General features: G+C 38.2%; 1 protein-coding gene across 4 annotated transcripts in view; it reads right to left on the bottom strand.

Moving 5' to 3' along the window:
- Window positions 1-23,973, bottom strand: part of PBRM1 (polybromo 1) — a gene marked incomplete at both ends in the record, with an annotated part of 95,701 nt that overhangs the window by 70,996 nt on the left and 732 nt on the right. For 3 of the 4 annotated variants that reach the window (XM_084248153.1, XM_084248150.1, XM_084248151.1), the window contains 7 exons: window positions 364-462; window positions 3,766-3,834; window positions 9,157-9,273; window positions 12,803-12,946; window positions 16,188-16,335; window positions 21,550-21,647; window positions 22,903-23,055. In XM_084248153.1, the coding sequence (XP_084104279.1) occupies window positions 364-462; window positions 3,766-3,834; window positions 9,157-9,273; window positions 12,803-12,946; window positions 16,188-16,335; window positions 21,550-21,647; window positions 22,903-23,055 (828 nt within the window). Of the gene's footprint in view, window positions 1-363; window positions 463-3,765; window positions 3,835-9,156; window positions 9,274-12,796; window positions 12,947-16,187; window positions 16,336-21,549; window positions 21,648-22,902; window positions 23,056-23,973 lie in introns of those variants that run through there. The other variant, XM_084248152.1, reaches the window with a different exon arrangement.

The following is a 23,973-nucleotide window of genomic DNA, read 5'->3' as shown; positions in this document are numbered from 1 at the left end:
TGTATGTGTCAAAGGACACCATCACAAAAGTGAAAAGACAATTCATTGAATGGGAGAAGTTGTCACAGAGGATCATACATTGTATGATACTACTTATATAAAATGTGCAGAATAGGCAAATTCACAGAGACAGAAAGTAGACTGGTAGTTGCCTAGGGCCGGACAGTTTGTTGGAGAAATAGAGAATGACTGCTAATTAATCATGGTGATGGTTGCACAACTCTGTCAATATACTATTAAATTTGTATATTAAATATACAGTTTGTGGATTTTATCTCAATAAAGTTGTTATATAAAAATTACCAATTCTAAACTAAATAATCTACTCTTATCAATGAAAATAACAAAAACAAAAAAACTAACCTTGAATACTTGAGAACCAGGCTCATTATAAGTTTTGGCATTTTTTGCTAGGAGATCTATATCTTTGGCCATTGCATGAACACTCTTGTAGCTTCCATTCTATAGTAAACAAAATATAGCAATTCCTCTTATTGAGAGTTAATCAGTATGACCTTAAAAAAAAAACTTCACATATTTTTAAATTGTCACCATATTCCAAGATTTATTGGAAAGTATACGTGAATAATACCTAGCCATTTTGTTTTATAAACTATTACTACTGTCCATTTACAAACAAGTTTTTGAGATCAGTAACAGAACCTTCACTAACAAAAAACTTCATTATTCTCAAAAAACTTAACATTCAATAAATTTGGTGAAAGTTGTTTTACTTAGCAAATACGTACTGCTTAATTTGTGCCAAGTACTGCTCTAAGTGCTTCTTGAATATAAATTCATTAAGGTGAACTTAACAGTGTAAAGTAAAATTCCTCTAGTTTTATACACTATTTAAGATAAAATAAAAAGTTAGGGCCTCCCCTGGTGGTGCAGCGGTTGAGCACTGGGCTGCAAAGCTGCCCGCAGCCTCTGCAGCACCGGTATGATCCCCAGCGGCCGTTGAGGGTCCCATAGGGCACGGCAGACCTCTCCTGCCGTGTTCCCTCAGCAGTGTGTTTCGTCACTCTGCCTGTTCTGTTCCCCGCTCTGGCTCTGGTGGATTCTCTCATCCTCCTGAGCTTCTGACTGTACCCAGTGCTTGCATAAATAAATAAATAAACAAATCCTTAAAAAAAAAAAAAAAAGTTAGCCTAACATAAAGGCTAACATTTTATGAGTATCTACTATGTATGTGCTAGAATTATCATATCTTAAAGATCACTTAATCTAAAATAAACAAGAGTCACTCATAATTGGTACAATTTACAAAATAAAGAGGGGAAAGAAGCAAAATGTACACATAACTAAAGAGAAGAACACAGAAATGAACAGATATGTCCTAAAGAGACCAAGAAAACCAAATTAAGTGGAGTGGATGGTGGGGTAGGGTAAAATAAGCAGGGGCTGTATAGGCAGAGTAAGGACAAATGAGGCAAAATCCAGAAAGCCAGGCAAAAGAGAGTAGCATGTTTTTTTTGTCAGGCGGGAGATACCCAACATCTGAGCACCTTTTGTATTGGGAGAAAATTCCAGCATAGGTAGTATCTTCTTCCACAATAGAGGGCAGAGTAGGCTGATGGTAGCTCTGCCAGCAGCCTGGCAACCAGGTTAAAGGGAAATAATTCTCACTTGAGTATTAAGGGACTACAGCAGGGAAAGATAATGAAAGTATCTGCAGGAGAGCAGAGTCTAGAAGTGGAGAAGAGAGTGTCCAGAGCCCACAGTGGAAAATGGCAATGGTAACAGCAATGGCTCCACAAAGAGACTGTGCATGACCTGAACTGTGCCATGACATCCCTTTCTGCTCAAGTTAGTAAGAGTTGGTTATTACTGAACTGGTACAAGGTGAAGCAACTTGTTTTGGCAGAGATTAGAAATAAGTGACAAGTCACTGAGAAGCAGAACAGCAGGAACAAAGTTAGGGTCAGGAAACTAAGCATAAACAACTAGAGAAGCTTTCTTCAGAGAGATAGGAAAGACGATTACAATAATTTGGACATAAGAGGACAAGGATCTTTATTAGGGTGAAGGCAAAAGAACGTAGGGTTTTTGGAAGGAAAAAAAGACAAGATAAGTTGAAAGATCACAGAGAAGACTGGGGCTGAGGCAGGAGTGTTTAAAGACGTGATTTGAAATTCAGAATTTCTCATAAATAGATGTTACAAACCCAAAGATGTGGTTCCAGGAGACTAAATCATTCTTAGTAGCAGCTATTGGGCTGCCTTAAAAACTAGGTGATAATATTAAGGAATCTATATTTTAACATTCTGTGAAAATGTATCTTAGAGTACCAGCAAATACCACACTATTACTCTTTACTGCTCTCTTAGACTTTAAAACAAAGGAAGTTTCTCCCTCCTGGCAAACCATTGTGTTTTCAGTCTAATTTCTCAATGAGACTATGTAACAATTAAATTTCCCTTTTTGTTTTATTACTAGGAGCTCCAAACCCTGCTTTGCCTGGAAGGAGAGGCCTGGTAATTCACCAAGGTCACATCCCATAGGTTGTTTGTGAGATGCTTCACATATATTATCACCAACTCTGCAATTTGGTAATTGTATATTCAGTGTACAGCAGAAGAAGCAGGCAAATTGCTTGACCAAAGTGACATAGCAAGTAAGAGGCAGAGCTAGGAAAATAACCCACGTCAGTTTTACTCTAAAAACAAGGATTTCTGGTGGCGCAGCGGTTAAGCACTGGGTTGCGAGGCTGCCTGCAGCCTCTGCAGCGCTGGTTAGATCCCCGGCCACCGGGCGAGGATCCCACATGGCACGTAGACTTCTCCTGCCACCTGCTGCTCCCCTCAGCAGTGTACTTCGTCACTCTGCCTGTTCTGCTCTCCGCTCTGGCTCTCGTGAATTCTCTCACCCTCCCGTGCTTCTGACTGTACCCAGTGCTTGTATAAATAAATAAATAAATCTTTAAAAAAATAAAATAAAAATAAAAACTAGATTTCTGGTATAATGTAGCTCTTTCTCCTTATACCTTTCTTAGTTAGCCTTAGACCATCACTTTTTAAGTTTGATTCATCATTCGCTCAGTATCTATTAAGTACCTACTCTGTGGAGAGGTATTAACAGTGTCAGGGCTAGAAGCAGACTCTGGAGCCAGACAGTCTGGATTCAAATTCTAACTTTTTTCCTTACTAGCTGATGACTGGGACAAATGATATACTATCTCTGTGCTTTAGTTTTCGCATCTAGAAAGGAGATGAGAAAGGGAATATTATCATCTACCTCAAAGAGTTGTTTTAAGAATTAATTAGCTAATACATAATAGCACTTAGAACAGAGCAGGCAAGACTTTTACCACGGGAGATATAGGGAGATATAGACATATGTGCTAGAAGAAAACAATGTCTAATTCACTGACTTGTACTCTAACATTTGTTGTTGTACATAAAAGGCAATTTATTCTGAGATATCCTGAAACTATTTGGAAGTAGATAAAAATAAACAATGAAGTTTTACTACAGGTGTACCATTCACAATTAGAAATGCCCATGACCCATGCTTTTTATATTTTGTCTTAAGAGCAAGATTTACTATGTCAATGAGAATTTTGCTTTGCTCCCCACAGAAAAACTGCAATGCTACATTGCTTCCAAATCTACAGTCAGTTAACACACACCAATGTGTTTATACTATATTGCTAATAACCCACTATAGAGATAGCTGCTTCATTGTTTTCTAAAAGCCTCCTAAGAAAGACTGTAAGTCAATCTGGTCTGAAAGTCACATGGTTACGTATGGTCACCTTCATACCTGTATCCTCTGGGCAATGGTCTTGAGATCTATAGGTTCCTTAATTATTGCATAATAGTCTGGATATTGCTGGAAGACAAAAGCCCAGGCATTCTTAATAAACAAAAGTATATAGGTAGGAAGGAAACACACTGATAATCTGTTACTCAATAATTAGCTGTCTGGTGACAGCCAAACACAGCCATACAGCATGCATTTGAAGTAAAAAGAATTTGATTTTAACAAGCTTCATGATATACCAAATAGCATGATATAGCAGTTTATAGTTGTTATCATTATGCAACCAATAAATCACAATTTAATGTTAAATATAAATTTACAGAACTACACAATTTTAAATTTAAGTCCCAAGATAGGTGTGCATGGAAGCAAGTAGAGGACTGTTTTTGAAGGGCTTGATATAAGTCTTTTAACACCACAATATAAAATTATATTCCATTTCATATAAAATTCTGAAGGATTTATAAGAAGTGAGGTTGCAAGATTTCTTAGATTCATTTTTAACTTAATGTTTCTAACTTATTTCAAAATAAAACATTTTAAACTATGTTAAACAAAGAAAAATTATAAGCAATTTCTGATTTTTTGTCAAATACGAGCTTAACACAAGAAAAGATTATAAACATGTTAGAGAAATGTCCTTGAAACGTTTCACAGTCTTGAGTACATTAATAGTCTTCAGTCTCTCCTATGTATTTTGTTCCTCGGAGGAAATAATTGAATTTGACCAAAAATCAAAAGTTGGTCTCTTCAAGTGGAAAAGGCATCAGGGAAAGGCAGACTGTGCTCTACAGGCTCTTTCTACCTGTTCAAATAACAGTAACAACAAAAGGCAGAAAGCCAGCCTTCACTCAAGTTTACTGGGCTAACAGAGATCTCAACAATCTGATCCTCAGATTACCACTCTCTAATTACTTAGCTCTCCTTTCTTTGCTTGGATCAAATTCTTTTCTAGTCCCTTTCTTCACAAATTGTACTTCTGAGGAACAGTTCAGAAGATATATTATGGCAAGGCCACACAGGCTGGGGTATATCCAAGCTATTGTATTTCCACCTCTCCTGCTTAGCCATTTCCACTTGGGAAGACTTACAAATAAGAAAGGTTAAAAACTGCCTTTTCCAGGGCCTCCTTGGTGGTGCAAGGGGTTAAGACACAACCTATGACATTATCAGCAGCCACTGCAGCAGTTGTTCGATCCCCAGCCAGGGAGCAATTCACATGGCATAGCAGACCTCTCCTGACTCACCCGCTGCTCCCCTCAGCAGTGTATTTCAGTCCATCTGCCTGTTCTCTTCCCTGCTCTGTCTCTGGTGAATCCTCTCACTCTCCACACCTCTGGCCTGTATCCCAGTTCAAAAAAACAAAAACCAAAAAACTGCCTTTTTCAGGCCTCCCGGGTGGTGCAAGGGGTTAAGCATAGCACTGTAAAGCTATCTACAGCCATTGTAGCACAAATTCGACCCCCCGCCAGCCAGGGGATAGAACCCACATGGCACAGAAGACCTCTCCTGTCTTGCCCACTGCTCCCCTCAGCAGTGTATTTCAGTCAGTCTGCCTGTTATGTTCCTCACTCTGTCTCTGGGGAATCCTCCCACCCTCCCCACCGCTGCACCTCTGCCTATACCCCATTTCTTGTATGCATAAATAAGTAAGCCTTTAAAAAAAAAAACAAACAAAAACTGCCTTTTCCTCCAAGTCTCAGTCCTGTTGTATTTTAAATTCTAACACCCCGAGGGACCAAAAGGAATCAACTCCTGTGCATGGTGTTCCCAAAAGTCCTGGAAAGGGAGAACCATACATTAATTTCTTTTTGCTCCAAATCATCAGTAGTAATGATTTTTTATTGTGGTAAAATATATGTAAGATTTACCATTTAAGCATTTTTAAGTGCATAGTTCAGTGGCATTAAGCACATTTACATTATTGAACAGCCATCATCACCACCTATTTTCCTCTCCTGTTGTAAACAGGGTAATCCCCAGGAAAGGGGGAGTCACCAGGTTCCATGTTACATCCTAAGGAAGGGTGGAGCTGAAGAGCAAATAGACGTTGGGGAGAAGACAGGAAGAAAGAAAGGAGATCAAGAGGACCTGGAGGAGGGATATGGAACAGAGAGACAGGTGAAGAAGCTGCTCTTGCTTGTCAGCCATGGACTGGTCCAGGGGCTTGGGGAACACAGGAGACACTTGAAACAGACATGGGTGAGAGACCATGGGGAGAGTAACAATGGCAGCATTTATCCTGATTTTGATTGTGCTTTTATTTTTTCCCTTCCAGACTTGTCCGGGCGCTTCTGCCCTTTAACTATGGGTCCCCACCAGGATGTTCCTTACACTTGTGGGAGGCTTTTGGGACTTAGCAGCCCTGCTTTGGGTCAACCCTATTTGGCTGGAAATTTATCCATGAGGAGATGGGTAACTCTGGGTGCTTGATGTAAAAAATATTTTATCTATTCTTTCCTTTCTTTTTTCTTTATTGAACATTAATTGTATTAAAGTTATTTTCTATTGAAGGTCTTACAAACTAGAGTATGTCTTGTCTCAAGGTGGTGTATGCCAGAACCCATCTGAGTGTTCAGATTTGGGGTATCTCTCTCTCCCTGCCCTGTAATACTGCCAGCACCTGGCAACTACCATTCTACTTTCTACAAATGTGATTATTCTAAGTACCTCATATTAAGAGGAATCATATATCTTTGTTCTTTTGTGTACAGCCTATTTTACTTACCATAAAGTATTCAGGTTTCATCAGTATTGTAGCATGTATTAGAAAGTGTTTTAAGGTTGACTAATAGTCCATTGTTTCTATATACCTCATTTTGTTCATACCACAGTCTGTTTTCTATTCATCTATAAATGGACATTTGGGTTGTTTCTAAGTTTGGTAATTCTTAAGTGATAAAATAAGTGCTTTTATTTATAAAAGAGATGGAAACATCACCTTGCTCAGGAGACAGAATGAAAGGAAAATAATTTAATTATTCTACTTAATCTCCTGGTAGTAGATAAGAGAGAAATAATAGGTACTCTTCTACCCACCCCCCCTCAAGAGGAAGAGGTTTTCTAAACAAGTAAGACCCTTTAAAAGTGTCAGGACCCCTTGTGACTTCATACACAAGATGCAATTAACAGAGGTACAGATTTGACTCACCTTGGCTTGTGAAACTACAAAACTTTCTATGACCTCAGCATTCTTATATTTCTAGACAAGGATATACTTTTATAAGTACTTCACTATAACATTTACCTACATTGTGATCATTTGCTTTTGTATGTACTTCCTTTCCTAGCCCCTGCACGTAAGAACAAGGGCTATTCCAGATTTTTTTTTTTGTGTCACTGTTATGGAGCCCAGTATGTCATAGGTGCACAAGCAGTTCTTGCTGAGGGATAAGCAGCATGTAGCTTTCCCTATCAGTCATAAACAAACTACTTAGTAGTTATTTAAAAATGTGCCTTTACAGTTGTGTTACAGGAACCCAGCCGCCTCAGCAGTGGGAGCCAGCAAGAGCAGTGGTGGTCTCTCAACCTGCTGCTCCACCACTAGTCAGTTGTGGCAGTTGCTCCTCAGAGCTCAATAACTGCTGTTTTGTGACGGACCAATCAGGTGCAAGCTATGAGCTGACTGGTGCTAACGGTCTAATCAGACTTGTGGGTGAAAGAGGATATAAGCCAGAGTTGGAGGGAGCTGGGAGAGCCCCCGAAGAAAAGGAGACAATGACCCCAGCCCTGAGAAAAGAGAACGGGGGACCCCAAAGAAGAGATGATGTGAGCCCCCGAAGAAAGAAGGGGGAAATTGTTCCTGGCCTCTGAAGAAAGAGGAAAAGCAGCATCCAGCAGCCAACCTCCAAGGAGGGAAGAGAAGCTGAAGGATTCTGTCAAGAGACTGGCCTCTGGTTCTGTCTATGACATTGCCTGAAAGGAGCACCAAAGGCCCTGGGCCTGGTGTCTCAAAGAGCTGTTTATTGTTGGTATAACCCAATAACTCACAAAAAGCTGTTAACACTGGATGTCTCTGACACCGCTTCTGCAGGAACAGTAGTGGCCATCGCTACTGGCCAGTGCAGTTCAGCACGCTTGGTGACTGGTGGCGACCATCACCGATGCTAGATGGGTGAGGTAGCAGCCACTTATGGATATAGTAAGCTCTTTGTTTCCTCTGTTTGTAAAATAAACCCCATGGTTGTTGTTCCTGGAGCCTGAGGTCCCGCGGAATTGTGCGCGCGGGTAAATGTGATGTGTCCTCTTAGTGGGCACTGGCCTTTGTTAGTCTATAGCCCACAGGCCCCTACTGTGTAGGTGTTATATTGCTATAGCCCTTGGTTCTGGTTTTTGACCTTTTGGGGCTTTTTGGTGGCTCTCTGGTCTCAGAGCCCGAGCTGTTCCATCCTTCCATGTGGCCTCCTGCTCTGTGGCCTCTTTTGTGGCCCTGTCCACCCCCTGTATCACTTGTAGGACAGTTGTGACATTAGAAATAAGACACATATGAGCATTGCTGTCCTAAATATGGATCTGGTTAGAAAAACAGGGACTATATGGTCAAACATAAAATTTTAAAAAGAAAATAAGGCAATTAATTCCTCAAAAAACTAAACACAGAATTACCATTTGATCAGTAATTTCACTTTTGATATATATCCAAAAGTAAAAGTAAGGTCTCAAAGAGGTATCTACATGCTCATGTTCATAGCAGCATTATTCACAACAGCTAAAATGTGGATGCGACCCAAGTATCCCTCAGCAATGGTATGGATTAAAAAAATGTGGCATATCCATATGATGAAGAGTAAATAGAGTAAATAGATAATTAGCCTTTAAAGAGTCTGAAATTCTGATATATCCCACAATAAGAATAAACCCTGAACACATTATGGTAAGTAATGAAATAAGCTACTCACAGAAGGATAAATATTATGATTCCTCTTATATGAGGCATTAAAAGCAGTCAAATTCATAGAAAGAAACAAGTAGAATGGTAGTTGCCAGCAGGTGAGGAAGGGGAGAGCGGAGACTTACTGTTCAATGGGTATGGAGTTTCAGGTCGGGAAGATGAAAAAGTTCTGGAGATGGAGTATATAATGGCTATACAATAATGTGAAATTACTTAGTGCCAACATACTTTGTCACTGAACTGTATACTTAAAATGTTAACTCTTGTGATATGTATACCTTACAAAAATTTAAAAAATAATTGTCAATGAAAAATTGAAAAATGCTCAACCTTTTGGCCAAGTGAAATGATAGAACATATCCTTTGTACTTGCTGCTGAGGTCATAAAGAAGATCTTTGGGCTGCCTCCATTGCCTCTATTAACTCATAAAATTTTTAAAGTACTTAAGTGCTTAAAAAAATTAAATTTCAATTCATATATCTTTAATTATATCACTTACCACTTTAGAAGGCAGTTTCTGAAAAAGTTCGCTAATGAGATGTCCTGATGGATTTGTGGCTACAACTATGGCTTCAAGAAGCTGCTCTAGGATCTCCTTCAAGTAACCTGGAGAAGACTAGAAGGAAGGAATATTTTAAGTAAATCCAAAAATAAACACTGATATTAAATGGCTTCTAAAATTGTAAAGCTAATTCAAAAGAACAATTTCTAAATAGCATTTACTTTAAGTACTATTAAGTTTCAAGAAAATCAAGAAATGATCTGATGCTTGACCCAGGGTTAAATTCCCAGAACAGCATATGTGAAACTAACGAGGTTCCTTATATTGTTTCAGTAACTAAATTCCTTGATTCAGATCCTTTTACTGAATGCTATTCCACAGTAAACTTACAGTGAAGTTCAAGTTCGTATGAGAAAAGATAGAAGTGCATAGCCCTTTTCTGAGACAGAGAAAAACATATATTATACTTGGCAATGCCTACATCTGCAGTTCACATCTGCCAAAGCTGTGTTACTCTTAGTAGAACTACATAATGTTTAATTGGAACTATATACTTTCAACAATGCTTTAACAGATCCAACAACAGAATTCAAATTATGTCAAGGTATAATCAAAAGTTTTATCAAAATCGGGCCTCCCCAGTGGTTCAGGCAGTTGAGCGCAGTGCTGTGAAGCTGTCCACAGCCTCTGCAGTGCTGGTTCGATTCCTGGCCGGCCAGGGAGATTCCCACATGGCATGGCAGACCTCTCCTTTCTCACCTGCTGCTCCCCTCAGCAGTGCTTTCGGTGCATCTGCTTGTTCTGCTCCCTCCTCTGTCTCTGGTGAATCCTCTCATGCTCCTGTGCCTCTTGCCTATACCCCAGCTCTTGTATAAATAAATAAATCTTTAAAAAAAAGTTTTTTTAAAAAATAAGTTTTATAAAAATCAATCGGTACATATCATTTCTGTTCTTCAGACTGGCTGGCTTACACCTACCTTAGTCACCGTTTCAACATGGAAAAGTATATGCCCCACAGAGTACCTGATCAGGGAAGGTCTGAGTCTAAAGCCAATTTCTACAGTGAGTGAAGTTGTGATGTTTCAAAGTTTATTAAATAGTACTTCCATGCTAAACTATGTTTTGTGCATGTAAATAAAGATTAATGACTATTTGTGATTTAAATCACGAAAGCATTAATATTTTTGCCCTAATCCAACATTAACTCCATAGAAGGGGCACTAGTATCTCTTGGGACTCACATAGGGCTGGGCAAGAACTCACACAAAATAAATATTTGATATACAAAACAGGATTAGTTGAGAATTCCCAACCACGTAAACATAAGGAACCAACACAACACTGCTGAAAGCAGACCAAAATATCCATGTTGAAGCCATTTACTTTCTGACTAATACACAGTACCACAGAGTTAGTTTCAAAAAGAGGAGGGTTATATTCTGCAGCCAAGTTTCCTCTCCTTGCAACCAAACCAGCTACACTGGAAACATGTTTGCAGGTGACAATGCAGGCTATGTGACTGCATTCATACAACCTACTCCCACAAATGGGAAAACTCTATAGAAATCAGTCTTAATTAAAAATGAGAAACTCACTATAAGAAAGTAAAAATCAAAATCAACAAACAACTATGAACCAGAGACACTCTATGGGGGGTGGGGGGCAGGGAAAGGAGGGATTGGGGTCAAAATAAGGGGGTTGCAATTGTATGGGGAATATAAAAAAATTAAAATTAAAAAAATATATATATTAAAAAAAAATAAAAATGAGAAACTTGAGGGCCCTCCCTGGTGGTGCAGCGGGTTGAGTGCAGCACTGTGAAGCTGTCCACAGCCTCTGCAGCGTGGGTTTGATTCCTGGCTGGCCAGGGAGAAACCCACATGGTGCAGCAGACCTTTCCTGTCACACCCGCTGCTCCCCTCAGCAGTGTATTTCGGTCCGTCTGCCTGTTCTGCTCCCCACTCTGTCTCTGGTGAATCCTCTCACCCTCCTGCGCCTCTGGCCTGTACCCTAGTTCTTGTATAAAAATAAATCTTTAAAAAAAAAAAAGAGAAACTTGAAAATTCTCTCTCTTCATGAGAATCTTTGGGCTAGAAAGAAGCCTTGGGAGTATAAGCATAAAGACAAAAAAGCCTTCCAGTTTCTCACAGAAAGAAATACTTAAATATAAGCACTTTGATTTTTTGCCTAGAGTCATGAAGGCCTGTAATAAATGAGTCCTTTATAAGTAATATACTGCCCAAGAAAGCATGAGTTAAGTTGCTGCACCTATATTAACAGCAAATAATAAAATTACAGAAGTCCTTCGTTGAGTGCCTTTATCTAATTGTAATCTTCTAAGTCCTAGTAAGAAATTGACCAGACATCATATTTTGAGACTGCAAGCAGAGTTATATTTTTGAGAAATACACTGTTACTGCTTCTTTCTGTATTGGAGTTCCAGCAAAAGGTCTACCCAGATAACTGAAGGAAGAAAGGAAAATGCTGTGCTTTGGCTTTCTCAATATTTATATTCAGGAGAGAGATGTGATTCCTTTTACTATCCCTTTTCCCTCTCCTGACCTTTACTTATACAGGAAGTATTTATCAGAACCTACATGTCAGGCACTGTTGGATGCTAGGAATCAGTGAACAAGTTACTATCTTTGGTTCTGCTATCATTCTACTTGGGGGAAGTCAGAAAAGAAACATGTAAACTAACTAATAAGTTATTTCACATACAGTGATAAAAACTGAAGGCCACAGAATGATGTGATGATGGGAAAGAAATATGGAGCAAATGACTTAGATAGGGCTGTCAGGAAAGTCCTCCCAACTGACATTATTTTAAGTGATGCTAGAATAATAAAAAAGTCACAGACAAAGCCAAGGAAGCATGTTCTAAGCATAAATAAGAGCAACTATGAAATTCCAGAGGCAGGAACATACTTGGCATGTTCTTAGAATAATAATCAGTCTAAACTACAAAAATATTCCTAACCAAGGAGATTGCATTCATTATCCAATTTTTAATTACAACACTGTTTACCATTACGTATCTTAATCTAGCAATGTTGGGTCAGTCTTTTGTAATATGAATATTCTCTTTAAAGCTGAGCAGAAAAAATACTAATGTCAGAATAATTAGTGAAAACAATCATGTATGGCACAGATTGTCAAGGATGTCCTAGGATCCCTTGTAATTAGAATGAAGGCTCTCAGGCCTCCCTGGTGGCACAAGAGGTTCAGATGCAGCCTATGAGGGCTGTCTGCAGCCACTGCAGCACTAGTTTGATCCCCAGCTAGGGAGTTACCAACATGGCGCAGCAGATCTCTCCTGTCTCGCCTGCTGCTCCCCTCAGCAATGTATTTCAGTCAGTCTGCCTGTTCTGTCTCCCCACTCTGTTTCTGGTGGGTCCTCTTACCTCCCATACCTCTGGCTTGTACTCCAGTTCTTGTATACATAAATAAATCTTTAAAAAAAATAAAAAATAAATAAAGTATGGATGCTCTCTGGCTGTCTGTTCCTTATTTCTCCCAGTTGAATTAATATAATTAATACACAGGAAGCCCAGCTGCCCACAGCAGTGTAGAGGAAATCACAGGTGGGGGCCCTGTCACCTCTTAATAGTCCATCTATCACCATTTCCAGCTACACACTTACTCCTTCAGTCACCGTGCCTTGATTGTCTTGCCCATCTTCATCATCCTCTTCATCATCTGCTTCTCCTTTCTGAACAAACTCATTTCTTGTTCGAAGGTACAAATCCCAGAGTTTACAAGCAGCTTTATATTCAGGAGAATCTGGCTATATATTAGCAAAGAAACAAATATCACTTTAGCATTTTATTGTAACTCAATTACTACTTTTTTTTTTTAATAGAGGCATGTTTTGTTTTATTTATTTATTTGTTTGTTTGTTTTGTTTATACAAGCACTGGGTACAGTCAGAAGCGCGGGAGGGTGAGAGAATTCACCAGAGCCAGAGCGGGGAGCAGAGCAGGCAGAAGGACCAAAGTACACTGCTGAGGGGAGCAGTGAGCGGCAGGAGAGGTCTGCGTGCCATGTGGGACCCTCCTCTGGTGGCAGGGGAGCAGCCGGGGATTGAACTGGCGCTGCAGAGGCCGCAGGCAGCTTCGCAACCCAGCGTTCAACCGCTGCGCCACCGGGGAGGCCCTCAATTACTACTTTTAAAGCATCCTATTCCTAGAAACTAGTATTCTGAGACATAACTTTGAAAACCCTATCACAGATTTAAAAATTCTTATGATTAAAAGATACATGGGGCCTCCCTGGTGGTCAGGGGTTAAAGATGCAGCGCTATCAAGCTATCGCCAGCCACTGCAGCTCAAGTTTGATTCCCAGCCCGCCAGAGAGCAATCCACTTGGCACAGCAGACCTCTCCTGTCTCACCCGCTACTCCCCTCAGTAGATCTGCCTGTTCTGCTCCCCACTCTCTTTGTTGAATCCTCTCACCACCACCCGTCCTGCATCTCTAGCCTGCACCCCAGTTCTTGTATGCATATATAAATAAATCTTTAAAAAAAAAAAAAAGAAACATGGGCATAAATTCGTCCTCTGAAGAACTAAGTATATGTTTTAAAGGCATTCTGAAATCAACTTATTTACTTATGTCCTATCTCATTACAGAGACTCAAAAATGACAATTTAAGGGATAGAAGTCTAAAGGATAAAAACTAATAATAATAATACTTCTACTTTTAAACTACTTAATACCTTGTTTGAAGATTTCTGTTCTGAAGTATGATTGGGCATGAACTCTAACTGAAGTTTTCCAGTAAATCAATGCTGGATGCAATGTTAAAAACAAAAACCCAATGATACAATGTTAAAACTATACCTATGTGTTGCCAGATGAGCAAGTTAACACTCAAGCCTATGTTCATCTTGGGGGTATTTTTAAAAGAAAATAAACCCAAGCTTTAGTTTTCAAGATGCCTCAAGGCTACAAGAACAGGAGATAAAGGCTAGAGTCTACCAGAAGCTGGGGACTCCAAAGGCTATGGTTGCAGCATAACCAGAAAATTCAGTTTCTGTGCTGCCAAAGAGCAAGGAAGACTATCCATCTCAACCTCTGTGCAGCTCAACCCTTGCCTATCTTTTCATGATAAGCTAATCCTCACAAAAATAGGTCAGGCACCCAGGATAAGCAACACATCTTCTCTGCATGAACCCAACTTCAAACTAAGCTTCAAATAGTCTCTAGGGATAAAGTTCTAAGAACTATGAGCTCATGATCAAAAATCATGAAACACAGGAATCAAAGAATTATAAGAGAACGCTATGAGAAATGAAAGAAAAATCAAATGTAAATATTTCAGATATTGAAATTATCTGGCATAGAATAAAAAATAAATTTGTTGAATATGTTTAAAGCAGCAGTGGACTTGAGGATATGAGCAAAGTACAAAAGATTCTTAAAAAAAGCCCTCCAAATCTATGAACCAGAGATACTCTATGGGGGGGCAGGGGGCGGGAGGGGAGGGATTGGGGTCAAAATAAGGGGGTTGCAATTGTATGGGGAATATAAAAATAAAATTTATTATAAATAAATAAATAAAAATGTTAAGAAAAAAATAATAAAACAGCATTGTATGGAATAAATAAGCCTTCCAAAGCACAAAATAAATAAATATGAAAATGCAAAAGCTGAATATTGGTTTAAAAGAAGATTTCAAAGCCCAAAGAACTAAAGAAATAATGTAACAAGAAACACAGAGACAAAAAAGGGGACTATAAACCGTTAAGAGATATGGAAACCTAAGAAAGACCTAATAAAATATCCCATCAGAGTTGACAAGGAGAAGAGAGAATCAGGCAAGGCTATATACAAAGACATTTGCTAAAAACTTTAGATGATGAAAAACACCAATGCAAAGACTAAGAAGGCCAACAGCTCCTAAATTATACAAATATAAAGATATTCATATCTAGGCATATCACAGTGAAATTGTAGAATACAAAACACAAAAAGAACATACAAAAAAATATCCAGAAAGATAACCTTTAAAGGAACTACAATTATATTGACAGATGACTTCTCCACAGCAATAAAAGAATGAAAAATAAAGATAGTAGTATATTTGTGAGTAAAAATACTATCTAAAATAACATTTTTATGAGATTAAAAATTTGCCACAATAGAAACAATATACACAGAATTAGTAAAATAAATAGGGAGATTTATCCTAAGACCTTTGCAGGAGGTCTTAGAAGAAGGGTTAAGATGCTGATTAACTTTTGGCTTTGATAAGCCAATTATACCTAGTAAAACTTCTTGGATAAAAAGTAAAAGACTATCAACAGATTTTTTAATTTCCAAACTATACAGGGAATAGGAGAGAATACACTACAAACACAATGAAACCAAAGGTCAAGGTGAAATAAAAGGCCAGAAAGAGAGCGATGAGAACATGGGAAGAATGACAACACTGACAATGCAGATAAATGTGGAGGATGGCCACTTCAGGGTGCTGTTACACCTGTGGGGGAAAAATGTAGACTCCTATCTCACAGAAGACACACAAATTAATCTCAGTGCATTAAAGGCTTATATGTAGAAAATAAAGCTATTAAAGTTTTGGGAAAAAATGTAAGAGAAAAATAATTTCATAACCACTGGGCAAGAAGAATTTCTGAAACATGATACAAAGAACAATAAACCAGAAAGTTAAACACTGACAAACTGAAAGTAAAAACATCTCTTCATCAGAAGATTATGTATAAGGTGACCACACACAGAGAAAAGATATTTTCAACACATATAACCAAAACAGGATTCATATCGAGAATATATTTAAGACTTCTGGAAATAAATATGCAAATGACAATTCATGGAAGAAATGGGCAACAGATTTGAACAGATACAGAAGAAATAAGAATGGCCCAGAATCAAATGAATATTAAGTGTCTTTACAAATAAGAGAAATGTAAAGCATGAGAAATCACTACTTACCACCAGACTAATACACACTAAAACATCAGACAATTACCAAATTGGATACCTTCCACATCTGATGCACTCTTACCTTGTAATAGGCCTTTGCATTGTTAAAAAGCAGTTGGAAGTCAGCAGTCAGCAGATTGACATCATCATACTCTTCCATTTTTAGTTTCTGCTGGATTTTCATCAAGTCAATGGGCTGAGAAACTACTTCATAATAGTCTGGTTGATTTCTGTTTTAATTAAAATTTTTTTTAAAAAGTTATTAATACAAAGCCTGTACAAAGCTGTATTTCAAAACTATCTGTAGAAATGTCCATCATTTCAAGTGAAATTAGACTTACTGCCATTGTTAAAACTGCAGGGGAACAACAGAAACGAAATGCTTATCCATTCCCTTTTCAAATAACATATAAAAAACTAAATTAACATCTGTGATGGTTTTTTTATATGCCAGATATTTAAGATTTAGAGCATTAGCACTAAAACCATGTTAACAGTATCTTTTGTAAATGAAAATAACGTATCTTTCCATGTTCAATAGTGGGTGAAAAGGGACACATGTTTCAAAGCTGGATTGTCTTTCTTCAATTAGAGACCACAAAATTTTTTCTGCCAAGTACTATCAAGTGACATTATATATACACTGTTCTAATATTAATTACAAATCAAATATCAAATGACAAAGGAGAAAGATGAGCCCTTGGTTCGAGGAACTATCAGAACTATCAAAGATAAAAGAATGTAAGAAACGTAAACTATGAGCAAACCATTAAGACAAAAAAGCATGGAAATGATAAACTCAAAATCCAGAAAAGTAATTATGTCTTGGAGCAGAGAGAGGGACAGTGAGAGATACACAGGAAACTTCAAGAGTAGTTATAAAGATAATTTTTTGGATTGGGTTTTGGGTTCCTGGATGTTTTATTTTTTCCAAACACAATTCCATGAAACAAGTAAATCTTCTGAAAAATAATCTAAGTTAGTTTAACCTGCAGCTTGCTGGCTACCCACTGTAGCATGACAATCACAAACTGACTTAAATCTTAACTCGCCGTACTAGTTTTCTATGCTGCTATAGAAAATATCACAAAGTTAATGGCTTAAAACAATACAAATTTATTATCTTACGGAAGTCTGAAATGGGTCTCGTTGGACTAAAAAGCAAGGTGTTAGTATTCCATGTGGAGGTTCCAGGGAACACTCCTTTTCCTTGCACTTTCCACCTTCTCGAGACCACCTGCATTCTCCTCCACCTTCAAAAATCAAACTCTGAGTCTTCTGACTTCTTTCCTGTTTAAGGACACTTGTAATTACACTGGGTACATCTAGATAATCCAGGCTACTCTCTCCTTCTCAAAGTGAGTTGATGAATGAACTTAATTTTTCTTTATCATGTAATACAACATATTCACAGGTTCCTGGAATTAGAATATGGACATATGGGGAGGGAGGGTTATTCTTTTATTATACCCACGTACTTTCAAAATAAATTACTTCAAGCGCCAGAGTTTGAAGGGAATAGTGATGTTATTTTGACAGCAACAGAGAAAGGAAGCTATAGTCAGAGTGGAACATAACTTCAACAGGGAGGTGAATATTTGTTTTGCTTCACTGGACCACAGGAGTCAAGTCCCAAAAGTAAGTGGGGGGAAAAAAGAGAAAGTAAAGAGAAAATAATCATTGTAGCCTCTCTCTCTATTTTGAAAACTGATCCTTTTAACTATAACAGCTACAACTTCACTGCTATCTTAAAAGTTGTAAATATTTCTTTAAAACAGGCTTCACAATCAAGGAACTACAGAAATAACAAACTAAACCCAAAGTAAAGTTAGCAGAATGAAATAAATTTATATAAAGCAGAGATAAATAAAATAGAAAATAGGAAAAAAAAAACCTCAACAAAGTGATTTTTCTTGAAAATAAACACAACTGATAAACTCTTAGCTAGATTAAGAAAAGACACAAATAAAATCAGAAATGAAAGAGGGACATTAAAATGGTGCAAGGGATTAAGACACAACCCATGAAACTATCCGCAGCCACTGCAGCACGAGTTCGATCCCCGGCCAGGGAGCAACCCACATGGTGCAGCAGACCTTTCCTCACTTGCCTGCTGTTTCCCTCAGCAGTATATTTCAGTCAATCTGCCTGTTCTGTTCCCTGTCCGGAGCCGCCTGGAGCATGCGCCGTGTTGCGCAACACACGTGCCATTAATTAGTTTTCGCTTTACCGTTTTGCCTGCTGAGAAACCACAGGTGTTTCCTATTAATCAAATGCGACTGGGAGGTACGATGGGAGGAGCTACCAGGATATAAGAAGAGAACCACGAGAAGGTCAAGAGGTTATTGCGAGAGAGGTTATTGCGAGAGGAGCAGAGAGAAGGTCAGGGAAGGTAGAAAGACAAGGAAAAGTAAAAGAAAGGAAAAGGAAAAATAAAGAAGTAAACGCTAGCGTCAAGTTGTCTCAAGCCCCTCATTTCAATCCTCAGCCCTTCTCTTCTCATGCCTACGAATCCCGCGGGTCGGGACAGTTCCCCACTCTGTCTCTGGTGAATCCTCTCACCTCCCCCCAACCTCTGGCCTGTACCCCAGTTCATAAATCTTTTTTTTTAAAAAAAAAGAGAGATGGGCCTCTCTGGTGGCGCAGGCGGTTGAGCGCCACACCATGAAGCTGTTTGCAGCCTCTGCAGTGCGGGTTTGATCCTGGCCGGCCAGCTAGCCGGCCGGCAAGAATCCCACATGGCGCAGCAGACCTCTTCTGTCTCACCCGCTGCTCCCCTCAGCAGTGTGTTTCGTCAGTCTGCCTGTTCTGTTCCCTGCTGTCTCTGGTGAATCCTCTCACTCTCCTGCACATCTGGCCTGTACCCCAGCACTTGTATAAATAAAATTAAAAAAAAAAATCTTCAAAAAAAAAAAAAAAAAAAGAGGGACATTACAATGAATGTCACAGGTATAAAAAGGATTATAGAAGAATACTATGAACTATGGCAATAAATTGGATAACCTAGAAGAAATGCATAAATTCCTAAAAAACATAAACTTAACCAACAATGATTTTGAAGAAACAGAAAACCTGAACAGACTGATAATTAGTAAGGAGAAATCAGTAATCAAAAAAACCCTAGCAAAGAAAAAGCTGAACCTAATGGTTTTGCTGGTGAAATCTAGTAGACATTAAAAGAAAGAACAAGAACACTTCTCAAACTTCCCAAAATTTGGAGGAGGAAACACTAACACTGTGAAGTCAGCTATGCTCTGACATCAAAGACAGACAAAGACACTATAAGCAAAACTACAGACCAATATCCTTAACAAACATTGATGCAAAAATCCTCAATGAAATACTAGAAAATAAAATCAGCAGCATAATATTACAATACACCATAACTAAGCAGAATGTATTCCATAAATGCAGGGATGGCTCAACATACGAAAATTGATAAAATATGGTATGTTAATAGAATGAAGGAAAACAGCCACATGATCATCTCAATTGACACAAAAAAAATCTAACAAAGTTTAATAATCTTCATGATAAAAACACTCTACAAATTAGGTCTATATGAAAACTACCTCAACATAACAAAAGCTATATAGAAAAAAAGCACACAGTTAATGTTGTATACAACGGTAAAAAAATAAAAAATTTCCCCTAAGATCAGGAACAAAACAAAGATACTTGCTCTCCCAACTTCTTTCCAATATAATACCAGTATTGGAAGTCCTAGCCAGAATAATTAGGCAGCAAAAAGAAACAAAAGGCAAACAAACTGAAAATGAAGAAGTAAAATTATCTCTGGTCACAGATCATATAATCTTATATGCAGAAAGCTCAGACTCTACAAAAAAAATTGTAAGAAACTTCAGCAAAATTGTAAGATATAAAATCTACATAAACAAAAGTCAGTCACATTTCTATATACTAACAGTGAACAATCCAAAAAGGAAATTAAGAAAATAAATCCATTTATAATAGTAGTAAAAGGAATAAACCTTAGGGAATAAACCAATGAGATGAAAGACTTATATACTGAAAACTACACTTTAATTTCTTGCAGAAATTAAAGAGACACAAATAGGTGGAAAGACACCCCTTGTTCTTGGTTTGGAAAGCTTAATATTGTTAAGATACCCATACTATTCAAGGCAATCTACAGATCCAATATAATTCCAATCAGAATCTCAAGAAAGAGAAAGAGCTACTCTGAAATTCATAAAGAATCTCAACAAAGACCAAACAGCCAAAACTATCTTAAAAATTAAGAACACAGTTGGAAGACTAATTTAATCATCATTCTTCAAAGAAAGAGAACCAATAGGATATAGAGAGATTAACATAAGAGAAGATTTATTATTGGAATTGCTTCATGTGATTAAAGAGACAGAGAAGTCCCATATAAGTCTGAAGACCCAAGAACTAGGAGTGCTTTGAGCTCATGGGCAGAAGGAGATGGATATCTCAGATCAAACAAAGAGCACTAATTTGTTCTTTCTCCACCTTTTAGTTCTATTCAAGACCTCAGGGGATTGGATGATACTCAACTGCATTGGTTTAGTCTTTTTGTTCAGTCTTCCTAATCAGATACTAATTTCTTCCAGAGAAATCCTCTCACATAATAATATTTTACCAACTACCTGGTCATCGCTTAGCCTAGCCTACACATGAAATTAACCATACTTTTTGATTTTGAAACTTATGCCAAAATCACAAGTGTGGCAAGGATTTGAGGAAATTGGAACCAGTGTACACTTGTTAACAGGAATGAAAAACTGTACAGCCATTATGGAAAACAGCATGGAGATTCCTTAAAAAAAAAAAATTTAAATTGGAAATGCTATAAGATCTAGCAATCTCACTTCTAGGTGTACATCCAAAAGAAATGAGAGCATTTCAAAGAAGTATTTGCACACCCATGTTTACTGCAGCATTATTCACAATAGCTAAGAGATGGAAGTAACCAAATATTTATCAATGGATAAATGGATAAACAAAATGTGGTATATAATCCTGTCACATACTACAATATGGATGATTCTTGAGGGCATTGTGCTAAGGGAAGTAAGTCAATCACAAAAGATAAACAACTTATGATTTCCCTTTTATGATCTAAAGTAGTCAAACTCAGAAATAAAAAGCACAATGTTGGTTGCCTGGAGGAAGGGACAGGAAGTTGTGTAAGAGTTTCAATTTTGCAATATGAAGAAGTCCTGGAGCTCAATTGTAAAACAATGGGAATTAACCTGTACACTTATAAATGGTCAAGACTGTAAATTTTATATTGTGTGCTTTTTACATTTTTTAAAAATATATGCTTCACTACATCTTGACACTAAAACATGGACTTTCGTATTATTTAAACCATTCTGTCCAAAGGAAAACTCAACTACTACACATTTTAAACATGGATTGGGAACCAAATCCCTCCCACTCACTTTCCAACTCACCTTCGCTTTGGGGCCCTGATGAAGAGCTCACAGAGGAGCCTGCCCTGATCGTCCTTATAGTCTCGAATGGTGTTGTATAGCTCATGGCACACAGCAATCTATACACAAGGAGAAAACCACCAGAAAAGTGAACAGAAAGCCAGTGTAAACATCACAATTATCTTTATATTAAGTATGTCCATATAAAGCAAGTACGGGAGGGGGGAATGACAACCCTCCAAATTTCTATATGGGAACCCAAGCTTGAAATATGCTCATATTATCTCTTTTTTTTTTTTTTGAATTCTTTTTTTTTTTTAAAGATTTATTTATTTATTATTTTTTTTTATACAAGCACTGGGTACAGTCAGAAGTGCAGGAGGGTGAGAGAATTCACCAGAGCCAGAGCGGGGAGCAGAGCAGGCAGAAGGACCGAAGTACACTGCTGAGGGGAGCAGCGGGCGGCAGGAGAGGTCTGCGCGCCATGTGGGACCCTCCTCCGGTGGCCAGGGAGCAGCCGGGGATCGAACCGGCGCTGTAGAGGCTGCGGGCAGCTTCGCAACCCAGCGCTCAACCACTGCGCCACCGGGGAGGCCCTCATATTATCTCTTTTTATTTAAAATAATTTACCGATTAAATGTTTCGGGATCCTTCATTAGATTTATACTACTGGTGATTTTCTTTTAAACTAAACCAGCTCATCTCATTCTCCTGCTTATAATCATCTAACAAAGGGCTTCTTACTTCTTAGAAGAAAAAACCAAACTCCTAAGATTGCCCCTAAAGGCCCTATATACTCTGGATGATAAGAATTTGCCAGGTTCCTTCTGCCTCTTGACCATCTCTCTAATCACAACATACCAAACCCATTCTCTGCATTGGACCTCACTGGCTAGAACACCCTCCCCTAGCATTCTGCAGGACTGGAGCCTTCTAATCACTAACAAATCTTTCCTGAATGTTTGGGTCAAAAAAGGCCAAACCACCCAAACTTTTCTTTTTAGCATTTATTTGCTCACCTCTTTACATTCTGCTTTTCCTACACTAGAACCTAAGCTCAATGTGAAAAAGTGGCAAGTCTTACACATGGCTGCACTGCAATCACAACAGTGCCTGACACATGACAAGTTATTTGAGTGGATATATAGTGTGACATACTGATATCCTTTATTATTACATAATATTATGTGCTATATAAGCATATAATACTATATGCTATATGCTTATATATGCTATATAAGACTTTTGGCTAACTTTGAAAGAAATGTTCAGAATATTAAGCCAGAAGTAAAAGAAGTGGATGGACCTGGCATTACAGAAAGGTAGGGAATTGTAAGAAAAACAAGCAGGAACTATGTGATGCAAGTTACTCACAGGGTCTACAGTGGGAAGATTGGAAAGTCTCCTCCTTTTCCTGCTCGGGCCTGGTGTGGACACAGCGTGGTGCCCGTCATCAAAGTCCCCGCTGACACTACTTGACGGAGAGGTGGCTCTTCTTCTCTTGGAACCCATGGAATCCAACTTCTTCTATAAAAGATAAATAGCCATGTTCTTATATTTAAATTTAGACCACTGAGCTCTTAGCTGGTCACCTTCTGCAAAGACTCTAGTTCATTTAGGAAGGTATTTTAACTGTTGGAAAGAAGCTTTACTAACTATAAATTTTTCAGTTTAAGTCCCAGACCTTGTTGCTTTAGCCCCTTCACTTACCAGAATGCTACATTTAAAATGTGGATGGGACAAATTCAGCAAAAGTGTACTTGTTTGCATATCACTGATTTGGAATGACTCAACCACTTCTGGCCCCAAATTTATACTGGAGTATACTGGAGTTTGAAAATACACATGTTGCAGTATAACAATGTACTGGAGTTATCAATCCCTCAGCCCTGAAACAGGCAGGCCTCAGGCAAAGGCCCTAAGAAGGTCACTTCTGGAGTCAGTGGCCTCATCTATTTTTCCATGTGTGTTTTACAAGATCACTTTCCAGTTGGGCCATGATGTGGAAAAGACTAGGAGGGAATGCCTGATACAAATAAGTAGTTCAAAACATAGGAGGACAAACAATAATTTTACCTAGCATTTTAGATGCATCACAAAATTGATACACTGAAAATGGATTTTCTCTCTTCATTAAAGGATCTACAAAACTTATCCCTAGAAAACACTTAATGTGACCTGACATACCGATACTAAGGTAGTAAAGGGAGCTTTGACACTTTTTTGTGAATCCAAATTAACTCCTTTTCAGTTATATGGTACTCAATTCCTGTGGGGTGTGAAAAAACAGCTTTAAGTTTCAGTAGATGATCTGTAAGGACTTCAAATGTGAGCTTTAGATGCTGCCTGGCCTTTCAGAAACAAGCTACTAAGTAATTAATCTTAATCCAATTTCACAAATAATTTGACTATAATACAAGAAACATAACCATTGCAATGATCTGC

The sequence above is a fragment of the Talpa europaea genome (assembly GCF_964194135.1).
Source record: "Talpa europaea genome assembly, chromosome: 11".
Taxonomy (NCBI): domain Eukaryota; kingdom Metazoa; phylum Chordata; class Mammalia; order Eulipotyphla; family Talpidae; genus Talpa; species Talpa europaea.
The sequence above is the reverse complement of the archived record's forward strand: the minus strand, read 5'-3'. Positions and strand labels throughout refer to the sequence as shown.